This window comes from Scomber scombrus, chromosome 3 (genome assembly GCF_963691925.1).
Source record: "Scomber scombrus chromosome 3, fScoSco1.1, whole genome shotgun sequence".
In the NCBI taxonomy this organism is placed as follows: Eukaryota; Metazoa; Chordata; class Actinopteri; order Scombriformes; family Scombridae; genus Scomber; species Scomber scombrus.
In genome coordinates, this window is record NC_084972.1 from 10,251,483 (window position 1) to 10,273,152 (window position 21,670).

General features: G+C 42.4%; 1 protein-coding gene across 1 annotated transcript; it reads right to left on the reverse strand.

Annotated features, from left to right (window-relative positions):
• Positions 1-45: 45 nt before the first annotated feature.
• On the reverse strand, positions 46-14,442 carry myh7ba (myosin, heavy chain 7B, cardiac muscle, beta a). Its single transcript, XM_062443292.1, has 41 exons — positions 14,349-14,442; positions 13,707-13,810; positions 13,449-13,592; positions 12,588-12,744; positions 12,435-12,462; positions 12,027-12,123; positions 11,210-11,302; positions 11,032-11,095; positions 10,843-10,941; positions 10,652-10,755; positions 10,406-10,544; positions 10,198-10,316; positions 9,597-9,746; positions 9,218-9,388; positions 8,959-9,138; positions 8,727-8,859; positions 8,550-8,626; positions 8,113-8,200; positions 7,914-8,031; positions 7,687-7,810; positions 7,427-7,563; positions 5,724-5,979; positions 5,358-5,600; positions 5,057-5,233; positions 4,783-4,928; positions 4,587-4,677; positions 4,115-4,504; positions 3,881-4,007; positions 3,675-3,793; positions 3,361-3,557; positions 3,086-3,269; positions 2,616-2,781; positions 2,382-2,506; positions 2,148-2,263; positions 1,843-2,035; positions 1,545-1,748; positions 1,280-1,405; positions 776-946; positions 593-697; positions 410-505; positions 46-201 (listed from the first exon to the last, which is right to left on the reverse strand). The coding sequence occupies exons 1-41, from the start codon at positions 14,440-14,442 to the stop codon at positions 46-48; spliced, it is 5,808 nt and encodes a 1,935-aa protein (XP_062299276.1).
• Positions 14,443-21,670: the final 7,228 nt, after the last annotated feature.

Sequence of the window (21,670 nt, forward strand, 5' to 3'; positions counted from 1 at the left end):
TCCAAAGGTCAAACAATTCTGCAGCGTACTATAATATGACTTGCATCATGAATTTAATTTACAGACCTTGTTACCCTGGTCGCGTGTGCGGACACGGAGCTTGTTGACCTGTGATTCAGCCGTATCAGCCCTCTCCTCTGCATCGTCAAGCTCATGCTGGAGCTTCCTGAACTTGGACAGGTTGGTGTTTGCCTGATCCTCCTAGAGAGAGGAAGAAACCACAAAGCTATTTCATAACAGAGAACTGAGGGAACTTACGTGTAGCATGAAAGTTCCTCTTTTTTTAAACGTCACCCACATGCTCATTGCATACACAAATTTTATATTGTACATAATGTGGTTAAGATGATTTATCACTGACAGTACACTAATATTATCTGAAGTAAATCATCTTTTACAATAGACTCACCGCTTCCTCAGTTTGTCTCTTGTAACTCTTCACTTTGGCCTGCAGCTTGTCGATGAGGTCCTGCAGGCGGACCAGGTTCTTCTTGTCCTCCTCACCCTGCACAAACAGCACAGTGAGCTCTTGCCCTCCTTTCAATTTATACATCCTGGCATGATCTATGTGCAAACTGCAGTGGTAGTTTACCTGGTAGGAGAGCTCTTTGATTCTCCTCTCATACTTGCGCACTCCCTTCTGATACTCTTGGCTCTTCTTTTGCTCAGACTCCAGTTCATTCTCCAGTTCTCTTACCTGCCAGAAATCCATTACAAGGATTAGCAAATGGGACAGTAACATAAAACATATATTTAAATGTGTCTCAGGACTCACCCTGGCCTCCAGCTTCTGGACTTGCTTCTTGCCGCCCTTGAGGGCGATCTGCTCAGCCTCGTCCAAACGCATCTGCAGGTCCTTTATGGTCTGCTCCATGTTCTTCTTCATCCTCTCCAGATGTGCGCAGGTGTCCTGCTCCTTCTTCAGCTCCTCTGCCATCATGGCTGCCTAAAAATACAGACGATCAATGTTGAAAGGGCATGACGTAATCGCCAACTGGACTGAAACCAACAGCAGCGGCATCAACACGCGTCTGGCAGAACTTACAGTGGACTGTTTTTAAGATGTCAGGCTGATTTATTACAGCAGAGATCTTATTACAAAAATACAAAATAACACAATGTAGTCAAACATTCTCTGATCTCTATCACAGCCCAAAAGGATAAATTTTACACTGTCTTGTATTGTGAATATCTTATATTTGGATGTTTTATACACCTGCATTTCAGATTTGGTTCACTCAAAAACATAATCTGAGCTTTGTAACTTCACATCTCTTACATCAGTGATGGCCTTCTTGGCCTTCTCCTCGGCATTGCGGCACTCCTGCACAGCATCGTCAACCTCACTCGACAGCGAGGCCAGATCAGTCTCCAGCTTCTTCTTCGCATTGATCAGCCCTGTGTTCTGGAGCAAAAGAGTCCAATTTAAGGCTCCTTTCAGTGGCAGAACCAGAAGGTAACAAACAGGCTAGAAAGACTAAATTTTGAATATGTTCAGCTAACAAACATAAAAACCAGCTTAGTTTAAAATGTATTTTTCTTACCTGAGAATGCAACAGATTGACTCTCTCGGTGGACTCAAGCAACTCATGCTCGGCTAGCTTGCGTGCACGGTCGTTTTGCTCCAGCAGGGCCCTTAGCTCCTCCACCTCAGCAGTCAGCAGGTTGTTTCGGCGCTCTGTCACCGCCATCTGCTCCTTCAGCTCCTCATTCTGGTGAAGTGTCTCATCCAGCTCTAGCTGAACATCCTGTCAAGTACATGTAAAAGATTTTTATTTCCTGAAACATTAATATAATAATAACGGACAAAAAAAGTCCACATACTGAAGAGTTTGAGCTCACCTTGATCTGGACCTGAAGGTTTCTCAGGAGTTTCTGGGACTCTGAGGCCTGCCTGTTAGCATGGCTCAGCTGGACCTCCATCTCATTCAGGTCACCCTCCATCTTCTTCCTCAGGCGCACGGCCTCGTTGCGAGACTTGGCCTCGGCATCCAATGTGGTCTGCATGGACTCCAGTGTTCTCTGGTGGTTACGGCTAGAAGGTGTAAATAGAAAGATTAGAATGATTGAGTGTATGTGGGGTGGTTGATGGTTGATGGGACAAAACCATTGATCTATTACAGTACCATGAATAGACAAAAACTCACCGAAGGTTATCAATTTCTTCATCCTTCTCTGCCAGCTTCCTGTCAACTTCAGCCTTGATCTGGTTTAGCTCCAGCTGGATCCGGAGAGTTTTGCTTTCTTCATGCTCCAGAGTGCCCTGAGACATATGGAAAAAACACTTGAGGCTTGAAGATATACTGATTGCCACCTCAGTCAGAATTTTTCACACAGACCACAAAAATTAGAGAAGTGAGAAAACTCAACAAACTGCTTACTTCAGCTTCCTCTAAGGCAGCTTGAATCTCGCTTTTCTCCAAGTCCAGACCCTTCTTCATCTTCTCCAGCTCATGGATGGTCTTCGATCCCTGACTGATTTGATCTGACAGGTCAGTGATCTCCTCTGAGGGAGTAAAGATGAACAAAATAGTTTATATTTTGCATTAACACCATGAATGGTCTGTCTCAATACAATGTATCAATGAGGTGAGCTACAATCGCAGATACTGTACCTTGGAGGTTCTTATTCTCCCTCTTGATGGTTTCTAGATGATCCAAGGTCTCCTCGTAGGAGTTCTTCAGTTTAAAGAGCTCTGTGCTTAGGCCACGAGACTCCCTTTGAGAACTTTCCAGTTCGGACTGGCATTCCTCATACTTCTGTTTCCACTCAGTCAGCACCTGATAGGGACAATGAGACATATTTTCAGCTTTTAAATGGCATCCCTTCTTCACTGGATGAAGCAGAGCTCAATGGAGCAAAGGTCATGACTTGGCTTTATTGTGCATTATACTAATCACTGACCCTGCCAAGTAATCAGGTAACAAGACAGATGTACAAATTATTTAATTAAACTATTATTGCTTGATATAACTATTATTCATCCTTCCATTCACCCTTTTTGGTGGGTACCTCCCTTGACAATTGTGAAAAGCAATCTTCTAGCGTAGTTATCAGAATTTTAAAAGTTTTCTTTGTCAGTACCTTGTCAAAATTGCGTTGCTTTTTGTCCAGGGCAGCAGCTGCAGCATTGGCACGCTCCAGGTCAATGACCAGGTCCTCGATCTCTGTCTGGAGCCGGTGCTTGGTCTTTTCCAGAGAGGAGCACTTGGCATTGGAAGCCTCCACTGTCTCCTCAGCCTCCTGCAAACGTGTCACCAGCTTCTTCCTAATAATTAAAGAGGCAAACCAGTTTGACACTCATTCCTTCAAAGGATCATTGTGTACCATTTGATTCTGTAAAAATACAACTCGCTCACTTGGCTTCCTCCAGCTCCTCAGTCCTCTGGATGGCATCAGTTTCATACTTAGTCCTCCACTGTGCCACCTCGGTGTTGGCCTTGGACAGAGCTCTCTGCAGCTCAGCCTTGGCTTCCTGCTCCTCATCATACTGCTCTCTCAGAAGATCACAGTCATGTCGAGATGACTGCAGTGCATGGGCCAGGGCGGTCTTAGTCTTAAGAGACCAATAATGAAGTTGGAGAGCAGTTTGTTAAACTTGAGGGACTCAAAAGCTATGTAAAAGTACCAGCTCTATAAATAACAGAAATTAACTAATTGATGAGGAACTGACCTTGTTCTCCTCCTCCAGCTGTTTCTTGAGCTCCTCGACATTCTGTCCGAAGGAGGTCTTGGTACGCTGGAGCTGTGAGACCAGGGATTCTCGCTCTTCAAGCCTCCTTCCCAGCTCGCCTACATGGGGAGCAGGTATCTATGTTACCTGTAAGTCCATGAAATCTGTTCATAAGATATATGATCAAATTTATTAATATTCCTTACCGCTCTCAGTCTGAGCACGGGCCCTCTGGGTATTGGTGTCATTGAGCTGCCTCTGAAGCTCTTCCACTTTGGCTTTAGCTTCGTTCATTTGATCTTCATACATTCGACATGTCTTCTCTGCGCTGGCCTGCAGACCATAAAAAGAACTTATAGCTTTTTGAGGGGATTCTCTTGACACTGATCTCCCATAATATGTGGGTAATAAAGTGTGTTTGCCCTCTTTTGTCTATCTACCTTGCCTTTGCAGAGCTGCTCCACAGTGGAGGCCAGATCATCGGCTTCCAACTTGGCCTCGCTCCTCTCTTTCTCCAGCTTCTGCTTGACTCGCTGCAGGCTGTCAATCTGGTCGCCCAGCTCTGCAACACTGTCAGCGTGCTTCTTCCTCAAAGCCGCCGTCGTGGCATCGTGGTGCAGCATGGCTTCTTCCAGGTCTCGACGTATCTTGAGAAAATCTGACTCTCTCTTCTTGTTAATCTCAATCTGGGCTGAGGTGGCCCCACCAGCCTCCTCAAGGCGCTCGCTCAGTTCCTCCAGCTCTCGAGCCACATCAGCACGCTGCTTCTCCACTTTGGCTCTACAAGCCCTGTCGGCCTCCAGCTCCTCCTCGAGCTCCTCTATTCGAGCCTGGAGAAGGTAATGATCAGTTATTTTATCGAAATTATGTTACATAACTTCTCCATCAGACGTTAAGAAAACTAGTCTTCACCTGCAACTCCTTTATCTTCTTCTGAAGCTGGTTGACCAAGGCTTGCTCATCTTCAATCTTTGAGTTTATTTGATTCATTTCAAAGTCTTTTCTGGTAGTAAAAAGATTTTTGTTAATTGATTTAATAACCTTAAAGATGATATTTTTTGCTAATATATAATAATATATATATGTATATATATATGAGCAATCTTACTTTTTCAGCTTCTCTTCAAGTTGCTGCTTGTCATTCTCCAGGTCCATAACAGACTCCAAGGAGAGTTTTAGATCTCCCTCCAGCTTACGTCTGACCCGTTCCAGGTCCATACGAAGCTTCTTCTCTTGTTCCAGAGATCCCTCCAACTAATTCACAGAAATAAGGTATACTATGTTGTATACATTATACTATTCTTATCAATGTGTTACCCATTAGTATGTGGACTTAATGGTATAAAAGGGTGTTTGCTTTTGAAAGTGATAAATAAACTCACATCATCTACTTGTTGCTCCAGCTTGGCCTTGGCTTTGGTCAGAGTGTTGACTTTGTCCTCCTCTGCCTGCAGGTCATCCAGTGTCTGCTGGTGAGCCTCCTGGAGAGCCTTCTTCTCTTTCGTCAGCTTCAGTATAGTTTCATCCAGAACTGCCATTTCTTCAATCAGGTTCTTCACCTGCCAAAGACACATTAGTTGTTCTTTTGTACAGTATAATGTGCTGGCTGTGCTGTAGAGCATACTGTGGCCTCTTAGCACCCTCTATAGGCAACTCACTGCTCTCCTTTTGTACTCTCCTCACCTTGTTCTCAGTGGCATGTTTCTCCTTTTCCACTTTAGCCAGGGTGATCTCCAGATCATCGATGTCTTTCTTCAGCTCAGTGCACTCGTCCTCCAGCTTGCGCTTTTTGGCGAGCACATTTGAATTTATCTCCTCCTCATCTTCTAGCCTCTCCATGATTTCTTTCACTTTAGCCTCCAGCTGGATCTTACTTTTGATGAGCAGGTCACAGCGCTCCTCGGCATCAGCCAGATTGTCCTGCTCCTGTGGCAGACAGGAGAGAAAAAGAACAAAATAAGAACAAAAAAAACAAAAATACAAATCCCTACACTCCTCCAATATGTTTCCTTTTCCAAAATGTGTGAATACATCAGGTGTACTACTTACTGCTTGTAGCTGTAAAGAGAGGTCATTCTTCTCTTGGATCAGGCTTACTTGCCTCTCCTCCAGCTCTTTGCGCTTGACTTCAGATTTCTCCAGAGCCTCTTTCAGCTGGGCTAGCTGCTCCTTCAGAGCGGCCAGCTCTTTTTCGGTGGAAGCGCTCTTCAGAAGGGGCTTGATTTTGAAGAAGAGCTTCATCCAGGGCCAGTGCTTGACAGCATTGAAGGCCCGAATGTTCCACTGGATAATCATCAGAGCTTCCCTGAAAACAGAAAGAAGAGTGGAAGGTATGGAATTAATCAGCAAGCAAACAGAAGGTCTAAACAGTTAGCTAATTTTAATGGATAAATGGTTGAAATAGTTAGCTAAAAGTAATGGATGAACAGTTGAGACAGTAGCTAAAAAGTTGTGGATAGTTGGCTGAAACCCATAGCGTCTGCCAACTGACCAAACTAACCTTAACAATGATGGTATGACACAACAACATCCACTTTGATATAGTTTGTAATGCTAAAATGACCTCCAGTTAAAAATCTATTTAAATTAACACATTTGGAACATGACTGGTGGTGGGATTGGGGTACTGACAGAGCTGTGGGGTAAAACCTGAAAAACAAAGTTGGGAAACACTGACGTAGGCCGTATGAAGCTTTACTACCAATAAAAATAAAGCTCAGAGCATGTATATCAAAGGGAGAAGGTCAGAAATATTCATCCTGGAGTTCCCCCGTTTATTTATTTAGTTACTTCTCCTTGGCGCTTGATTTTTGGCACTAATCCTGCAAGTATCTACTCTCTCGTATCTAATCATACACCCAGGGATGTAATATGAAATCATACACCTAACGGTGCTTTTGATGTTTCATGACTATGACCAAACAGGGTTACCAGATTGATTTAGTCTCAGGATGACTTCTCACAGCCCTAAATATGGACCCAGAGCAAACTGGTCAAGGACTTCCTGTCAGTGTTCAGAGGGTGAATTTGAGTGAGCAGGAGGTGACTGAATGAGGGTGGGGGAGATGATTGCATTTTTGACATGACTCCATGCCGGGTGCCTCTCAAAGGTGAGCGTCTGTGTTTATTTAGGAACTAAAGCCCTCTGTCCAACGGCAGGCTTTAATCCTCTGTCACCCGCCACATATCCCATCAATGCACTCACTTACAAGTACAGGCGCCGCGGACAAAAGGGGCCAGAGGCCATCGGGCATCTAGGGAGGGGGCCGGGGGTTGTATTTTTAGGGAGGGCCCGAGCAGCTGCCACTTGACACATGTCGCCACCTGGCTCTGAGGACACCGTCAGCATTGTTTAATTTAGAGAGAGGGGATGGAGAGAATGACCAGAGACCTGCGAGAAGGGTGTGTGTGTGTGTGTGAGAGAGGGATGGGGCCCTTATTAACAGTAGGGCCACACACATGCCTGGTAACCATACAAGGGCAAGCACACGCCTCACACACGCCGATAACACTGCCCTTGCATGCCATACATACTCGAGCGGGGGAGTGAATACTGAGGTATAGTGTATCACAAGCTGAAAGGCTTGTGGCTGATCATGTTGCTATTGAACCTGTTCAGAGAAGCAACTGGTGTTGGAGGTCTTTTTTTTCGTACTCATGTCTTCACCTTCTTGTGAGGTATAAAGCTCAAAGGCCTTCATGCGCCTAAGAATACATTTATATTCATTCTTGTTCATAAAAAAAAGTCTTACTTTCTTTCCATCATCTTATGCAGCTCCATCCTCATGATCTTGCCTCGAGCAGCTGACTGCAGCAGTGTCAGAACTTTGGCCAAACGCTCGTCCCTCAGCTCCTCAAGTTGACCTAGCAGGCCTGCCTTGAAGAACACCTACGTGAGGGCAAGAGTGAAGAAGAAATGAAGATTAAGTCAGGGGTTGAAAATTAAAACACATAACCTAAAACAGATTTGGTTTAATGTACATCGCTCTATGTTACACACAAGCTGCTGTACCTTTGTGTGTCCGAATCTATACTGGTTGTGGTCAATATCCAAGGAGGCCAGCAGCTTTTCTGCAGCTTTCCTGCTGTCCACGAACGTATCTTCTGGGATGGCATGTGGGTTCAGGATGCGGTAGCTGCACGAACGTATAAAAGTCTTTCAGGACCGATCACAGTGTGACTCAATGTCCTGTATTCAAAAAGTGATCTGAGCAAACCTGTGTGTGTGGTTTGTCTTACCGCTGTTTGAACTCAGCGTAGAGCATGCGGTTGGGAAATCCCTTTCTGCAGATCCTGATGCCTTCCAGCACACCGTTGCAGCGTAGCTGGTGCAGCACCAGAAACGCATCCATGATCCCTGCACAGAATAGGTTCAAACATGAGTCTAGTCCCTATGGTTTATCACCTGATGATATGTGATGATTGTGCTGAGTGTTACCTGGAGTCTTGGTCTCATTAGGGATGATGCAGCGAACAAAGTGAGGCTGGGTGCTGCGGAGATTGGTCATCAGCTTGTTCAGATTTTCCTGGAGGAAAGATGAAACATAGCATATTATGTTTAATGAGAAAATACCTTTATTGGGATTTTTTGTTTTTACAAAAATAAAAACTCCCAATACAACACATTTCATCTCACACAGGACTTTGTGTTCCTCACCAGTGTCACTGATGTAAGTGAGAGGGGAGCCAGCACAGACTTAAAGTGATGTTCATGTGATCATTGCCCTAAACATCACTGCAAGTCTTAACTGCCTCCATCCCAGCTGTCCGGTGATGCCCAAAAATGTTTACACCACAAAGACGCAGACAGTTATTCAGAATAAGCCCAGATTCATCTTGATAAACAGTAGACCATTTTACTGGTGTCACTCTCACCTTGTGAAGCTGAGACACAGTCTGGAAAGAGGCTGCCTTCTTCCTCTTCTCCTTGGTGCCAGGCTTGGGTTCAGCTGCTGCATGGCAATTAATAGAGTGATTAATTTGACCACACTAAGTCATCCATTCATCCTTTATATGCTTTCGTCTTCTGAGTCTGAGTCCTGCTCACTGTACCTGAGTCTGAGCCGACGTAATTCTCGTATAGAGATGCTAGCAGCTTGTTAGAGGATTTCTGGAAACAGGTGACCACTGTTTCATTCAGTGGATCTTTGTTTTTGTCTAACCAGCCCATTATATTGTAAGGCACCTGTGAAACACAGCAGGGATATCCAAATTATTAAATGTGCTTAAAACTGTGAATGTGGTGAATTCTTCATGTAAAAATGAATTGTGTGGATGCTCTTACCACTCCAGCATAGTGCACCAGCTCGAAATGGGCCTCGTACTTGCGCTTTTTGTCCGGTCGTGGCTTTTGGAAATTAGGCGACTTGCCAATGTGATTATCATACAGCTTGGCTTTAAAGCTGGTGTCCGTGGCCTTTGGGAACATGCACTCCTCTTCAAGGATGGACATGATGCCCAGCGGCTGCAGGGATGGCAACGCGTGAGTCTCATATGTCTAGAAAAACTGACGAAACTTTATCTTATATGAGAAAAAAGTTTACCTTTTCAATGAGATCAATACAAGCTTGAAGGTCCAGCCCGAAGTCGATGAAGGTCCAATCGATGCCCTCTCTCTTGTACTCTTCCTGCTCCAGGACGAACATGTGATGGTTGAAAAACTGTTGCAGTTTCTCATTTGTGAAGTTGATGCACAGCTGCTCGAAGCTGTTGAGCTGCGATGAGAGAGGAACAGGTGTGTAGAAGGAGCATAAAAATGAAAACATGAGGACATGACACACATATTCATCCTGCAGTAATTCATCTTGATGAGAAACAGAGCACCTGTTGATACTCTTGCGAGCAGAAAACCACTTTGATCTTCATCTTAAACTTTAACATTTGTATTAACATGAAAAATCATTGCAATGTGGATAAACTTACATCAAAGATCTCAAAGCCAGCGATGTCCAGGACGCCTATGAAGTATTGGCGAGGCAGAGAGGTGTACAGGGTCCGGTTGATGCGTCCCACGAGCCATTTGAACATGCGGTCGTATGTAGCTTTGGCCAGAGCGCCGACGGCATAGTTAACCTACGGTGTCCATGCACAAATACACACACACACACACACACACGCACACACACACACACACACACACACACACACACACACACACACACACACACACACACACACACACACACACACACACAGGAGGAATATAGCTGTCATTCACACAGATAGTCCTTGTAGCTTAGATACCAGATTTTAGTGTGTGTGGGGAGTGTGACTGTATTGATCAAGTGAGAAACCATCCCTCATCAGTGTACTAGACGCCCTGGAGAATGAACTGTACCTGAAAATATCTTATAAATGATAGATCTGCTTTATTTATGTGATCAATTAATAGATTTATTCTTCAGCTACACCTCCTCTCCCATCTTTAACTACTGTGTCATCTCTGATTGGTTATGAAGAACTTCAGATAAATTTAAAAAAAAGAAACAAAACACAAACAGCAAACACTGATGTGCCGCCTCACCTGATCAACCGTCTGTCCTTTCACCACATACTCGTTCCCCACCTTCACCCTCGGGTGGAGGAGGCCCTTGATGAGGTCAGCTGAACTGACTCCCATCAGGAACGAGGCCTTGTCCGCACCTGGTCACCAAACAGGGACAAAAAGAGTCAATCACAAACTTGTTTTTGAAATTTTGGCGTTCATTTGTTCTTATGAAACTGGTTCTTACTTTCAGTGCCGACGGCCTCCGCCTGCTCCTCGCGCTGCTTTTGCTTGAATTTCATGTTACCAAAGTGCATGATAGCTCCAACTATTTTGTAACAGCCATACTTCTCATCAGACAGGAAGCCAAGTATGTCCATGGCATGCTGCAGAGAGACAGAGAAGAAGAGGTCTCAAAACTTGATTTACTAGATGTGCTGTACTAAAATGCAGCAGAGTTTCTCTCCCTCATGAAAAAGATAAAAGCTTTTACATCGGTGGCCATCAGCTCCTGTCCGTCATCCATGTTCTCCACAGTGGTCACCCCCTGGGAGCAGAAGTGGTAGTCGTACGGGTTAGAAGACACCAGCAGCATGTCTGGAACAAGAAGTTTACACAGTCATGTCACGATCCTGCAATCGTAGGTTAAAAAAAAAATCTAATAAAGCAGCCGCAGTGACAAACCTAACAGTTCTGGTTTCTTCTGCGACATGATCTGGTAGTAGATGTGGTAGCTCCTCTCACCGGGCTGCTGAAATATCACTCTGGATTTTTCCAGAAGATCTGAAAACAGAGAGAGGAGTTCATACTGCACTTGAAACAAGAAAAGAAATACATTGTTTTAAAAATACTGTGTTCACAATATCAACTCACATCTATCAATATCAGCTGAGGCCAGTTTTCCACTAGGTCCAAAGTGGATCCTGATGAACTTTCCCTGTGGGAATAATATCAATGAAATGCTCAGAAAACCAACTAATATCAAAAATATCAAGCTTATTTGGATGTATATAAAGTAGTAAATGAAGCAGGGTATTTTCCAGGTACTTACAAAACGGGATGAGTTGTCATTCCTTAGCGTTTTGGCATTACCAAACGCCTCCATGGCGGGGTTCGCCTCAATGATCTGATCCTCCAGAGTCCCCTGTGAGAGACAATTATCAGTAAAATAAATACTTTTCCTGCATCATTTTTTTTTAATTTTTTTTTATTTTTTTAATTTTTTTTACAATTTACAGTTAATGTTAAAGTGATGTTCAGCAGCTCTAACTCACCCCTGTTTTAGTGGCAGGACCTTGCTGCAAAAGAATAAGGCAAGAAGCCTGTGAGTATGATTTCATGTCAAGTATGGCTGAATAATACTTTTACAACCAAAGGGGAACATTATGACCGACTGGAAAATTAGAAACTGGTTGTTAAAACTGTAGTAAAAAAAAGAAAAAACAATGACCACTTTGTTTTATATGATGAAGTGTGGTGAACGCAGGGGAGAAAAGGCGAGGAAAAATCAAAATCAAAGGGAAAGATAATGGAAAATTTGGAGCCAAAAAAAAAAAAGAAAAAAAGGGGGAAATGACATGGAAAGGGAAAAAGAAAAAGAATTCAAAAGTCAATAAGAAAGCATTGTGAAGTGGCTGGAAGTGGCTACACAACACATGAGGGTAAAGACTCAGACATGAATGTAATCAGTTCTGGCATTCACCATTTTGACAGTGAGGAAAATGTATGGAAACGTATGGTTTAAAGGGAATACACTGAAGGACTCCTGGGACCAAAAAAATATGAAGAAAAAAATAAATAAAATGCAGCAAAAAAGCTTGAAAAAGGGAGGTGGAGAACAAAAATACGGGTTGCCATTTCGGCCTTACTCCTTTCTTAGCCGATGTTTCCCCAAGAGCTGCCACAATGGCAAAATACTGAATGACACGTTTCGTGTTGACAGTTTTGCCAGCACCGGATTCTCCGCTATTGGAGTGTGAAAAATCAGAAAGTGTAGATACAACAGAAAGTGGTCACAAAACTATAGAAGGTAGTGTAAATCAAAATCATGACACTGCATGAGAGAAAGAAAAAGAAAAAAAGTGACTCGTGATTTTAGTCAAAGCAAAAATCTTTAGAGGAAAAGAAAAAAGTCTTTAATGGACTGTGTGTAAAAAGTCTACTCTACATATTGTATCAACGCTCATATAATTACAAGCTGATTAATGTTTCTTCTCTAAAGTGTGTGACTTGCAATAAGAAAAAATATATATTAGTTTGAAGCAGTTGATACTTACGTGATGAGCATGGACTGGTTCTCCCGATCTGATGAAGAAAAAATAACACAGCTTAACTCTTATAACTCAGATCTGACTGACAGCTGTGTTTGTTTATATTTGTTACATGTATGTACATGTTGGTTTTATATTGTAGTGTGTGTGACCACTCACTGCGCAGCATTTCATTGTAGGCATTGTCTGCGATGGAGTAGATGTGCGGCGGTGCCTCAGTGCGGCGTTTGCCTCTGTAGGCAGCAACCACAGGCGCTGTGTAGACCGGCAGCCACTTGTACGGGTTCACCGTCACACAGAAGAGCCCGGAGTAGGTCTGAGGTAACAGGAGGATAGCAGACATGATTAACCCTCATCCTATCAACATATTTAACCAAAAGGACCTCTGACTGAATAAACTACTGTAGGAAATAACCATCATAATGAAATGTTAACTTATTTCTTCTGAAAACATTATTAGTTATATCATTAATGTAATCTGTTTTTTTTATTTTAGGAAAGTTAATTAATTTGCATATTGTTTAAACTTAAAATATAAACTTTTCTTTATTTCAAATTGTAGCTTTTATCCCAAGTACAATCTATCCACAAAGCCTTCAAAATGATGAGTGATAATTTAAACTCGGACCAAAGACATCAACTCAATAAATAGTTTCATCTATTAAAACTACATAGGCAAAATTGAGTGTTTTGACAATACATTGGGTTTAAGTACTACTTAAAGCAGAAACAGAAAAAAATGATCTAAGTCATTGGGAAAAAAAAGATTAATAATGTCATAAAAAATTGGAATGACAGAATAAAGCACCTGTTATGACATATGGTATACCTCTGGGGTCTGTGGGGACCCCAGTCAGTAGGATCAGTGATAACCAACATAACAATTCTGTTATGATCCCAAATTGAGAGCTGCTGACGAGTTAAAATGACCTAAAATCAACTCAGTATTTTAATTAATCTGGGTAATCATACTCTCCGTGTTGGAGAGGAAGCATCATCAGTACATAAACAGATACTCACATAGATCATCCAGGAAGAGTAGCGTTTGCGCAGGTTGTAAAGGACAGAGGCCTCGTTGAGGTGTGTCAGCATGGCCATGTCCTCAATCATGTCGTATTTAGGTGGATTCATCTGCTGGATGTCGTCCTCCTTCACTGTCAGAGTCTGATGGACACAGGCAGCCATGAGAAAGGCATTGTGGGATTGCACTGTACATGTAAAACTACAGAGGAACAAAGGTCTGTAGATTTTCTCTCTGTAAGGAGAATGATCTCTTACCCGCCCATCCTTTGTGTCAACAGTGACTTTGTCACCTGTGACCTCCTTGATCTCAATCTCAATGTAAGCCTCTTTTTCATCTGGGATCCAGGCTCGCTTCTTACCTATCAGCACAGCAGGGAAATGTGTACTGAATGGAAGAGTGTTGAAAAAAATCTAAACTTTCCAAAACACATATAAAAGAAACTGATACAAAATACAAACAATTATCACAAAATTTAAATATTCAGCCTGTGTGATCTCATCTCAGCATCTCTGTTGTTGATAGTTAAAAAGTTAATAAATTAATAACAACTGCATAACATTTAACTGAAAGAGAAAGAAATCCAACAGTTGTTTCATATCAATTTATTTGCTTCAACTTGAAAAATAGAAAAAAATTAAATGAAATAACTGATACATTTATGCTGAGTTTCAGTACTACTTATTTCTTTTATATAAAGCAAATGTAACTACACTGACAAGCTTACTGTATCTCTTCCCATCGGCTGAATTTGTACATTATTTACCCACAGATAACTTTTTAAAGTTAAGTCCAAAACTAAATTAAATTCTGATATGAACATTTTTCATGACATGTGCCTTATAGGATTGTGTTTCTTTAAGATCCCTTATTAGGTGATTAGATCATATCAGGCCTACCGTCAAAAGATACAGTGTGCGCCGTCAGCAGCTCCATTTCAGATTTGCGTAAAAACGGTCCAGCTTCCCCGAACTCCATGTCAAAGCGCGACATGGTGGCAACTCCTCACCGGCCCAAAAACCGGACACAGGCAGACAAGTTGGTGGAACTCCTTTGGTAAGAAAACAACATTTTTTTGTTAGGGACAGTAGTTCTTTAAAAAAACTAAAGCTGTTTTTGTTACTTCAGTCTTCCATTATTGATTGATGGATGCGGCCAGCTGCAGTAAAAAAAAACAATACGTGGCCATGAAACCGCTGTGCGTAAAGAGCGCAAATCCACTATAACCAAAATGAAAACTACAAAAAACACAGCAGCATATGGAGACAAAGAGGACAGAAGAAGATGAGAGCCCTGCTGACACGTGTCAGCGAAGGTGAACAGTACAACTATACTGTGATGAAAGTAGGACTCTATAAGACGCTTTAAAGAGGAGCCAACCCGCGCGTAAAACACGTAGTGATCAACCTACCAAACAAAGGCAAAAAGTTCTCCACTGACCCCAGGACGACCACAACGAAATAACAGCTTGGCGAGATGTGCCCTCCTTTATACTGTGCTCCTCAAGGTCACGGTCAGTGCACATTTGTCCCTCATTAGCATATGCCACCTCCTCCGACGCCCATTGGTGCTGAGCGCCTGTCTCAATTGACACAAAAGGAAAGCTACGTTTTTGTCATTGCGCTAAACCCAAGCCGGCTATTTTTGTATCCCAGTTATTTTATGCACTGTACACACTGCGAGGGAGTGGGAGAGAGTTGCATTAGGAGCATCCCTGTAGGGGGGAATTTTTTAACTCCATACATTTTGAAGGGCGATGCATCATTGCCTAAACCAACACAGTAACTTGTGTCCTCACCTAGCAACAGAAACTGGAAATTGACCAGGGTATTCTTAGAAAGCTATGAAATGATATGTGCAGAAAATGTAAAAGAAAAGTTACAGCCAGTAGGTGTATGTATATGATTGAAATGTATTTATTGCGCTTATCCTCCCTAAAACTCTTGATAAACACAAATCCACTGATCCCTCTTTAGGGGACTCTGATGCTCATGAACTCATGTTGGCCTCCAAGTCATTGCGCTGCTACTTTCATGTTGTTAAGAGTCAACAGGGATGTTTGCTATTGTGTATGGCCACAGAGGATGCAACCTTAGAAGAGATTATTTCAGGAGCTGTGTGGCATTAAACATGCTACTATAAATACACTACATTATATTAATAGAGGGAAACATGGCGCACGGCTCCTGCCACACAATAAAGTGCTTCACATGAATTCAAAAGCCGTAAATATGAGCGTTAATTCAGCCCAAATATGAAATGGAAGAGTGTAAACGTAACTTTTTTTCTTTTTGAGATTTTCTCCATAAAGCCATACACAGCAATATCTTGAGCTTTAGTGCCTCGGGCCTCAGATGAAAGTGAAGTGAAGTATATCTTGGTAACCGTCTGCTGGTAGCGCAGTATGTTATATTTCCACATGTAGCTGCTGTAATTTTGTGTATCCAGTCATTCTGGCATAAGCACTGCGCCTCTCACACTTTGGCTCCACCAGATCTGACCTTCAGAGCAAGGGGAGAGGTTGGTGCCTGGTATGAGAGCAGGGTGACAGTGCAGCACGGGGGGAGGGAAAGGGGACCACAGTTTCTCAGAATAGACAAAGCCAGAGTCCAGCATTCCTGATAGGGAGATTGACTGTTAACTGTTGGCTGTGTTGAATTTTGCACAAAAGCCGAAGACATTCGTTTACTGCCAACGTGGTCAGAGTAACTTTTATCAGCCTTAAGAGGTGATAGGTCTACTTGTAATATCACAGAGTGTGTTTGCTCTGTTTTCTTTCAACCTACACACACACACATACACAAACACACACAAACAAAAACAAAAAAAACTCCTACATGGATGTCTTGACTTGAGTGTCGGCCATCTTTGTTGATGCCGCTATCTGTTGCCGTGGCAGACTGAGAGGTGTTGCCGTGATGGCTGAAACTTTCTTGGGCATCAGTTAGATAGAGCGGGCCTGAGCTATTCTGGGACAAGGGGCTCTTCAGAGAGGCAGAGGCTGGTTTATGTAGTATGTCACTCGCTGCACCATTTGAAAAGCTGGTATGCTGATAACACATGAGTAGGAGATGAATCCCAAAGTCCCCAGAGCTGCTGGCTTTAAATAAGTCGACATACTCCGGCACGTAAACACACACACACATACAAATACATAGTGAATTGCATGCACTGTTAGCAGCGTCCCCCAGCACATCTCTCTGCACTGCTATACAGCAGCCCACTGCAACAGCTGACTTCTCAGAGCAACAGCTCTCCTTACATCCCCAGTGTTCTTCAAAATCATTTAGACCCTGAACATGGCCAGATCCATTAATGCTCATGTTTTGATTATTGGACATTTGTGCAGCTTTGAATTACCCTCCCATATAAAATGACTCTACTGGAGTCCAACTGCAGGCCCTGGCTCCAAAATATTGCTCCAGTCCTCAGTTAATTCTGGGCTATGGCCTGCCGTCAGGTTGATGATGTGCAAGCGAGGAGCAGACATTTTGGGCATCAGGACTTGATCTGGGGGTCGGTCACAGTTGTTTTAGATCATCATGCACTGAATGCCACCAGGCTTAGGCAGCGAGATGTAGAGAATGGATTGGGAATTATGACTGCAGTCATTCTCATCTGTGTTGAATTGTACTCGACACGGTCCATCTTCATCTCCATGCACAGGTGGGACTGTTTATCAGCAACAGCACTGCCAAAAGAGGTATATAACATGTAAAATGAACTGTGGCTGCTTTTACATTCATAACCTATTGCTATAATTATGATTTCATCACATGAAAATATGAAGCAATCGAGATAACATAATCAGTATCTATGTATACATTATTAACTTTTTTTTAGTTGTTTACTTTTGATTTAAAGCACTTTCAGATTCATTTCTTGTATAAAATATATTGTATAAATACAGTTTATAAGTATTTTAACATTTAAACTCTATACTTGAAAACGTGTATTTATGGAACTAACTAAAAAGCCAGTAGCAGCCACTTTTTCTGTAACCAGTAAACTATCTGTGCAATCTGTGCATATTTTACAATAAAAAACATCTTTAAAAATAGACAGAAGAAAGATGTTTTTATTATCTTGCTGGTCTATTTTATTTCCTGCTTTTTCTTTTTCCTCCTTCCATAAAGCAGCTGGTAACTGTTGAAAAATGCTGTATAAATAAAGTTTGCCTGCTTGAGGGAACAAATATTAGGATCCCTATTTTGCACTATGCCAGTAACCATATAAAGATCGGTGAAGCAGTGTTTCATTTTGGATCAAAGCATTCATCGCCGGTGGATATTTCTGTAATCGCCTCGTGCCTGCCCACAATACCTTGCAGCAACTGTGCGGGCTCAGGTCTTAGCCATCGGTTCATCAGAGTGGAGACGGGCAGACGCGTGGCACAAACACACTCTAAATCCCCTAATTACTCTTCCACACCCGCTCCACCCCTTTGACATCCACTCACACACATGCAACAATAACACACGGCAGAAGTTAATCAGTCTTTTAGCGAGCCATTTGAGGGTTTGATGCCTTTGCTATTAGCCTCTGGCTCCAGACAATACCCCGTCTCTCATTGTGCTCAGTTGTGGTCTGGGTCAGTGGGCCCGGCCTGCTCGGCCAGCCCTTCCCTCAGTATGCATGGCAGCCCTCAGCTGTCTTTCTATTTCAGGAGCATGGAGGCATACCTCGACCCAGCTGGGGCATCAGAGACAATGGGCATGCTGCCTTATCCAAACACAGGCCCGCAGACAATCTGACGCACTCCAGGATCCCAGTGAGAGCCCCGCTGCAGCCCCCTCCTATCCAGTAAAGCAGAAGTAAAGGGTTAACAAGGCTGCATGGACACTTAGACACATTACTCAGGAGCTTGAAGGCTTGCTTTAAACACCCCAGGAAGAGCAATCCACTACAAGGAGAGATTAATCTGTTGTGTGATGTGTAATGATTGACAGGAAGGCGGCAGAAAGTAAACACAGCCACAGTCAGCCAATCCTCTTTTTTGACACTGGTGTTTCTGATGTGAGAGGTTAGCTGCAGATCTTTGTGGAGACATCACTGAAATCTTTGTCTTAATTCATTTTTTGAAAATGAAACAATTAACTTGGCACTGCTGAATGTTTCCTATTTGATTATTTGAAAAATGGGATGATTATGGTGAATGTATCAATGAACCATCACATCACTGATGTCACACACTGTCAGTTTTCCTTGTTTTCATTGTGAATTGTTCACGGCTACACAGAGCAGTTCAGTTCACACAAAGATTTACCTCCATGTTTTTCAGCTCTTGTTTTCAGGTTCCAATGAAATCGCTGGTTCTTAACAGCAGGCCATGACTTCAGTTGCTCTGCTTGACTTTAAATAGACTTGGAAGGGAAGCCTGTCTAGCTGCTTGGAAAGACCTTCAGTTAGTGACCTACAGCATCTCCCTGTCAGGGTAGACATAGCTTCACCTAATTTACTGTCAGTCCCATTGGGGGTCTGTAAGAGACGTCCGGGGATGCAGGTGGCCCTGCTCGGCTTCTGACCATAATTGCTGTTTAGACAGAGCTGCTGTCACAATGAGAGGCATTTCACTGAGACGCGTGGCGGCTCTTTCACAGTTTACACAGGCTCCGGGCCCTCGTATATTTCCTTTATACGCACATGCATTCACGCATACACCAAAGTGCATGCATATACACACAAACACCATCCCCACCTCTGCCAGCACCTCAGCGACGGAAGACCACGTCACCTGTCGCCCGTGGCAACTGCTCCAAAATAAGGAGAGAGAAGTGGCCGACTGGCAGTGCGTGTTACACCATCAAATTGTGAATTCAATTAGTCCACTCGGTTGCTAGGCAGAATCCAAGCAAACTGACACAGACCACTCAGGGGAAATATCAGCTGAAGCAGAGAGATTCACTCTGTGAACAAACATGCAGAAACACAGACCTGAACCAAGCTGCTGAACAGGTCTGCGTATGAAATCTAATACTTTGATGGGCTTTTAGAGTTGGAATAATAGCCTGAATGACAGCTAATGAAAAATATTAGGATGTATAGATCAGTACTGTACTGCTTAAGCACATTTTCTGAATCATTATTGCAGTCCACAAAATATAAAGGGGACTAACTACATCCATTTATGCTGTTCAACACCTTCAGTCATGCAAAACATTCAGTTCATATGTCAAGAGTAAATAAATTAATCAACCGGTGCATCATTGTCACCAAAATGACATGAAGGAAGTCCTCCGGCATTTTTTCTGTGTATTTATTTCCTCATTTAGGCTTACAAACAGTAATCCAATGGTGAAGTCATACATCCTCTACAGTGTCAACATAAAGTCTACATTCACAGGTTTCTCACTGTCAGTGTGCAGCTTGTACCTGTGTTCACAACATTCAAAAGACAAATACAACGACTTCATGAAAATTAGGAAGGAGGTGTATTTTATTGATCGTGCCTGGCAACAGCATTTTATCTACCTCACAAGAAAGAAAACTGTCCTGGCACAGTGAACCCCTCCCCTACACGTCTCTCCCTCTACAGCAGTGCACTTTCACATCGTCCCTTCTGCACGACAGGACTGCTGTCCCTCTCTGAAATCTGTCTGCTCATATCCAGTAACTGTGGTATCTTAAAGCTCAGTTTCACCCCCTGTGGTGTGAAAAATTATATAATTTGTACTAAATGTGATGCTGTTGCTACACTGATTGAAGTTTATGTGCCCGTTATGAAATATTTCTATGGGAATACCAGATGACAAAAAAGGAATGAAACATTCATGTTTGAAAGGTTTCAAATATTATGCATGATGAACACACACAGAGTCATACAGTTCAACAGGAATGCAGAGTAACCCATTTTGAATATGTAAGAAAGTAATAAATGCTTATACTTCAGAGAGACGGTGAACTATGGATTTGAGAATTACACACATTGTTTTGGGGATATTTCATTCATTGCAGCTGAGAGAGAAAAACTGTAAGTTGAGTTGTCTACAGTTGTCGTGTTGATAAGTTGCTGAACAAACAGCTCTTTAGCTTGTTTCCTGAAGGTAAGATAAAAGAATAAATAAGTGATGCCAGAAGAGAATAAACACTGTTTTATACAAGCATTAATAAACAAATTACTACTTGTAAACCTTTATGACTTTTTTTTCTTTTTTAAAATTTTTTTTTAATGAATATTTTTATTATGACTTTTCATAACCATACAAAAACAAACACTAAAAAACAGTGGCCACAAAAGTTGCACATCTTACTGAAACCTTCGACATAAGATATACATAGCCCACTACCTACTTGGAAAAATAATTGCATACAGTTGTATAAGGTATACGGCTGGGAGGTGTCATAGCACCTATATGAACATATGCACATAGGAGCACTCAGTCTATTACAATTGACAGTGATGCAACAACTAACAGTCTTGAGAGAGATAAGTGAAAAAAGGATGCATACTTTCAGAAATTAAAGTATTTCAAATGTTCAACAACTTTTATAAAACAAAATATCTGAGTAATAAATAAATGACAATTGATCACCAATTTAGTAGAAATCTGACCTTATGACCCAAAAATGTTATTTTGCCAATAATCCGTGTTGCAGTCAACCATTCCCTTTAAGACAATATTTGTGAGTCTTTTACCAGCATATCTAAAGTCTTAAAGAAGTTTATGCCATCCTATAATTGTAGGAGGTGTATTATCAATCCTCAGGCCCAGGGTCAAGGTGGACATCAAAAATCTAATTGAGTTTATCAGTAATTTTACCACAGTACCCCTCAATATGCACATTGAGGGGTACTCCCCACCTCCACATGACACTTTTCTGCACATTTCTGACAAACTTCCTATGTCTCAGCTGGGGGGTAATCTGTAAACGATGCAATATCCTAAACTGGCTCTCTCTGGTTCTGTTACATATAAAGATCTCCTTTGTCAATTGCCAAATTTGTGCCCATGTTGTTTCATCCATTGTGAGATCGAGATCATTATTCCACACCTGTCGCAGATAGTCTGTAGTCACATCACTAGCAAGGTTAAGTTCAGCATACCCCCGGCCAAGGCCTCTATTGAGAAGTAAGCGTTCTATTTTTGAAGTCTATACTTCTTTTCTATTTCTGTGAAAGGGAGCATCACTCTTTATGAAATAAATGCCCCAGAGTTAGAATCCCTCTATCTCTCCAGATGTTAAACCCACCATCTGAGCAAGCTGGGGCAAAATCAATGCT

Excerpts from the sequence above, each read along its gene's own strand:
- myh7ba (XM_062443292.1), bottom strand. The coding sequence starts at position 14,442 with ATGTCGCGCTTTGACATGGAGTTCGGGGAAGCTGGACCGTTTTTACGC. Across the intron at positions 2,264-2,381 it reads CTGCCTTAGAGGAAGCTGAA|GGCACTCTGGAGCATGAAGA; the intron begins GTAAGCAGTTTG and ends CATATGTCTCAG. Across the intron at positions 2,036-2,147 it reads GAAGAAATTGATAACCTTCG|CCGTAACCACCAGAGAACAC; the intron begins GTGAGTTTTTGT and ends TACACCTTCTAG.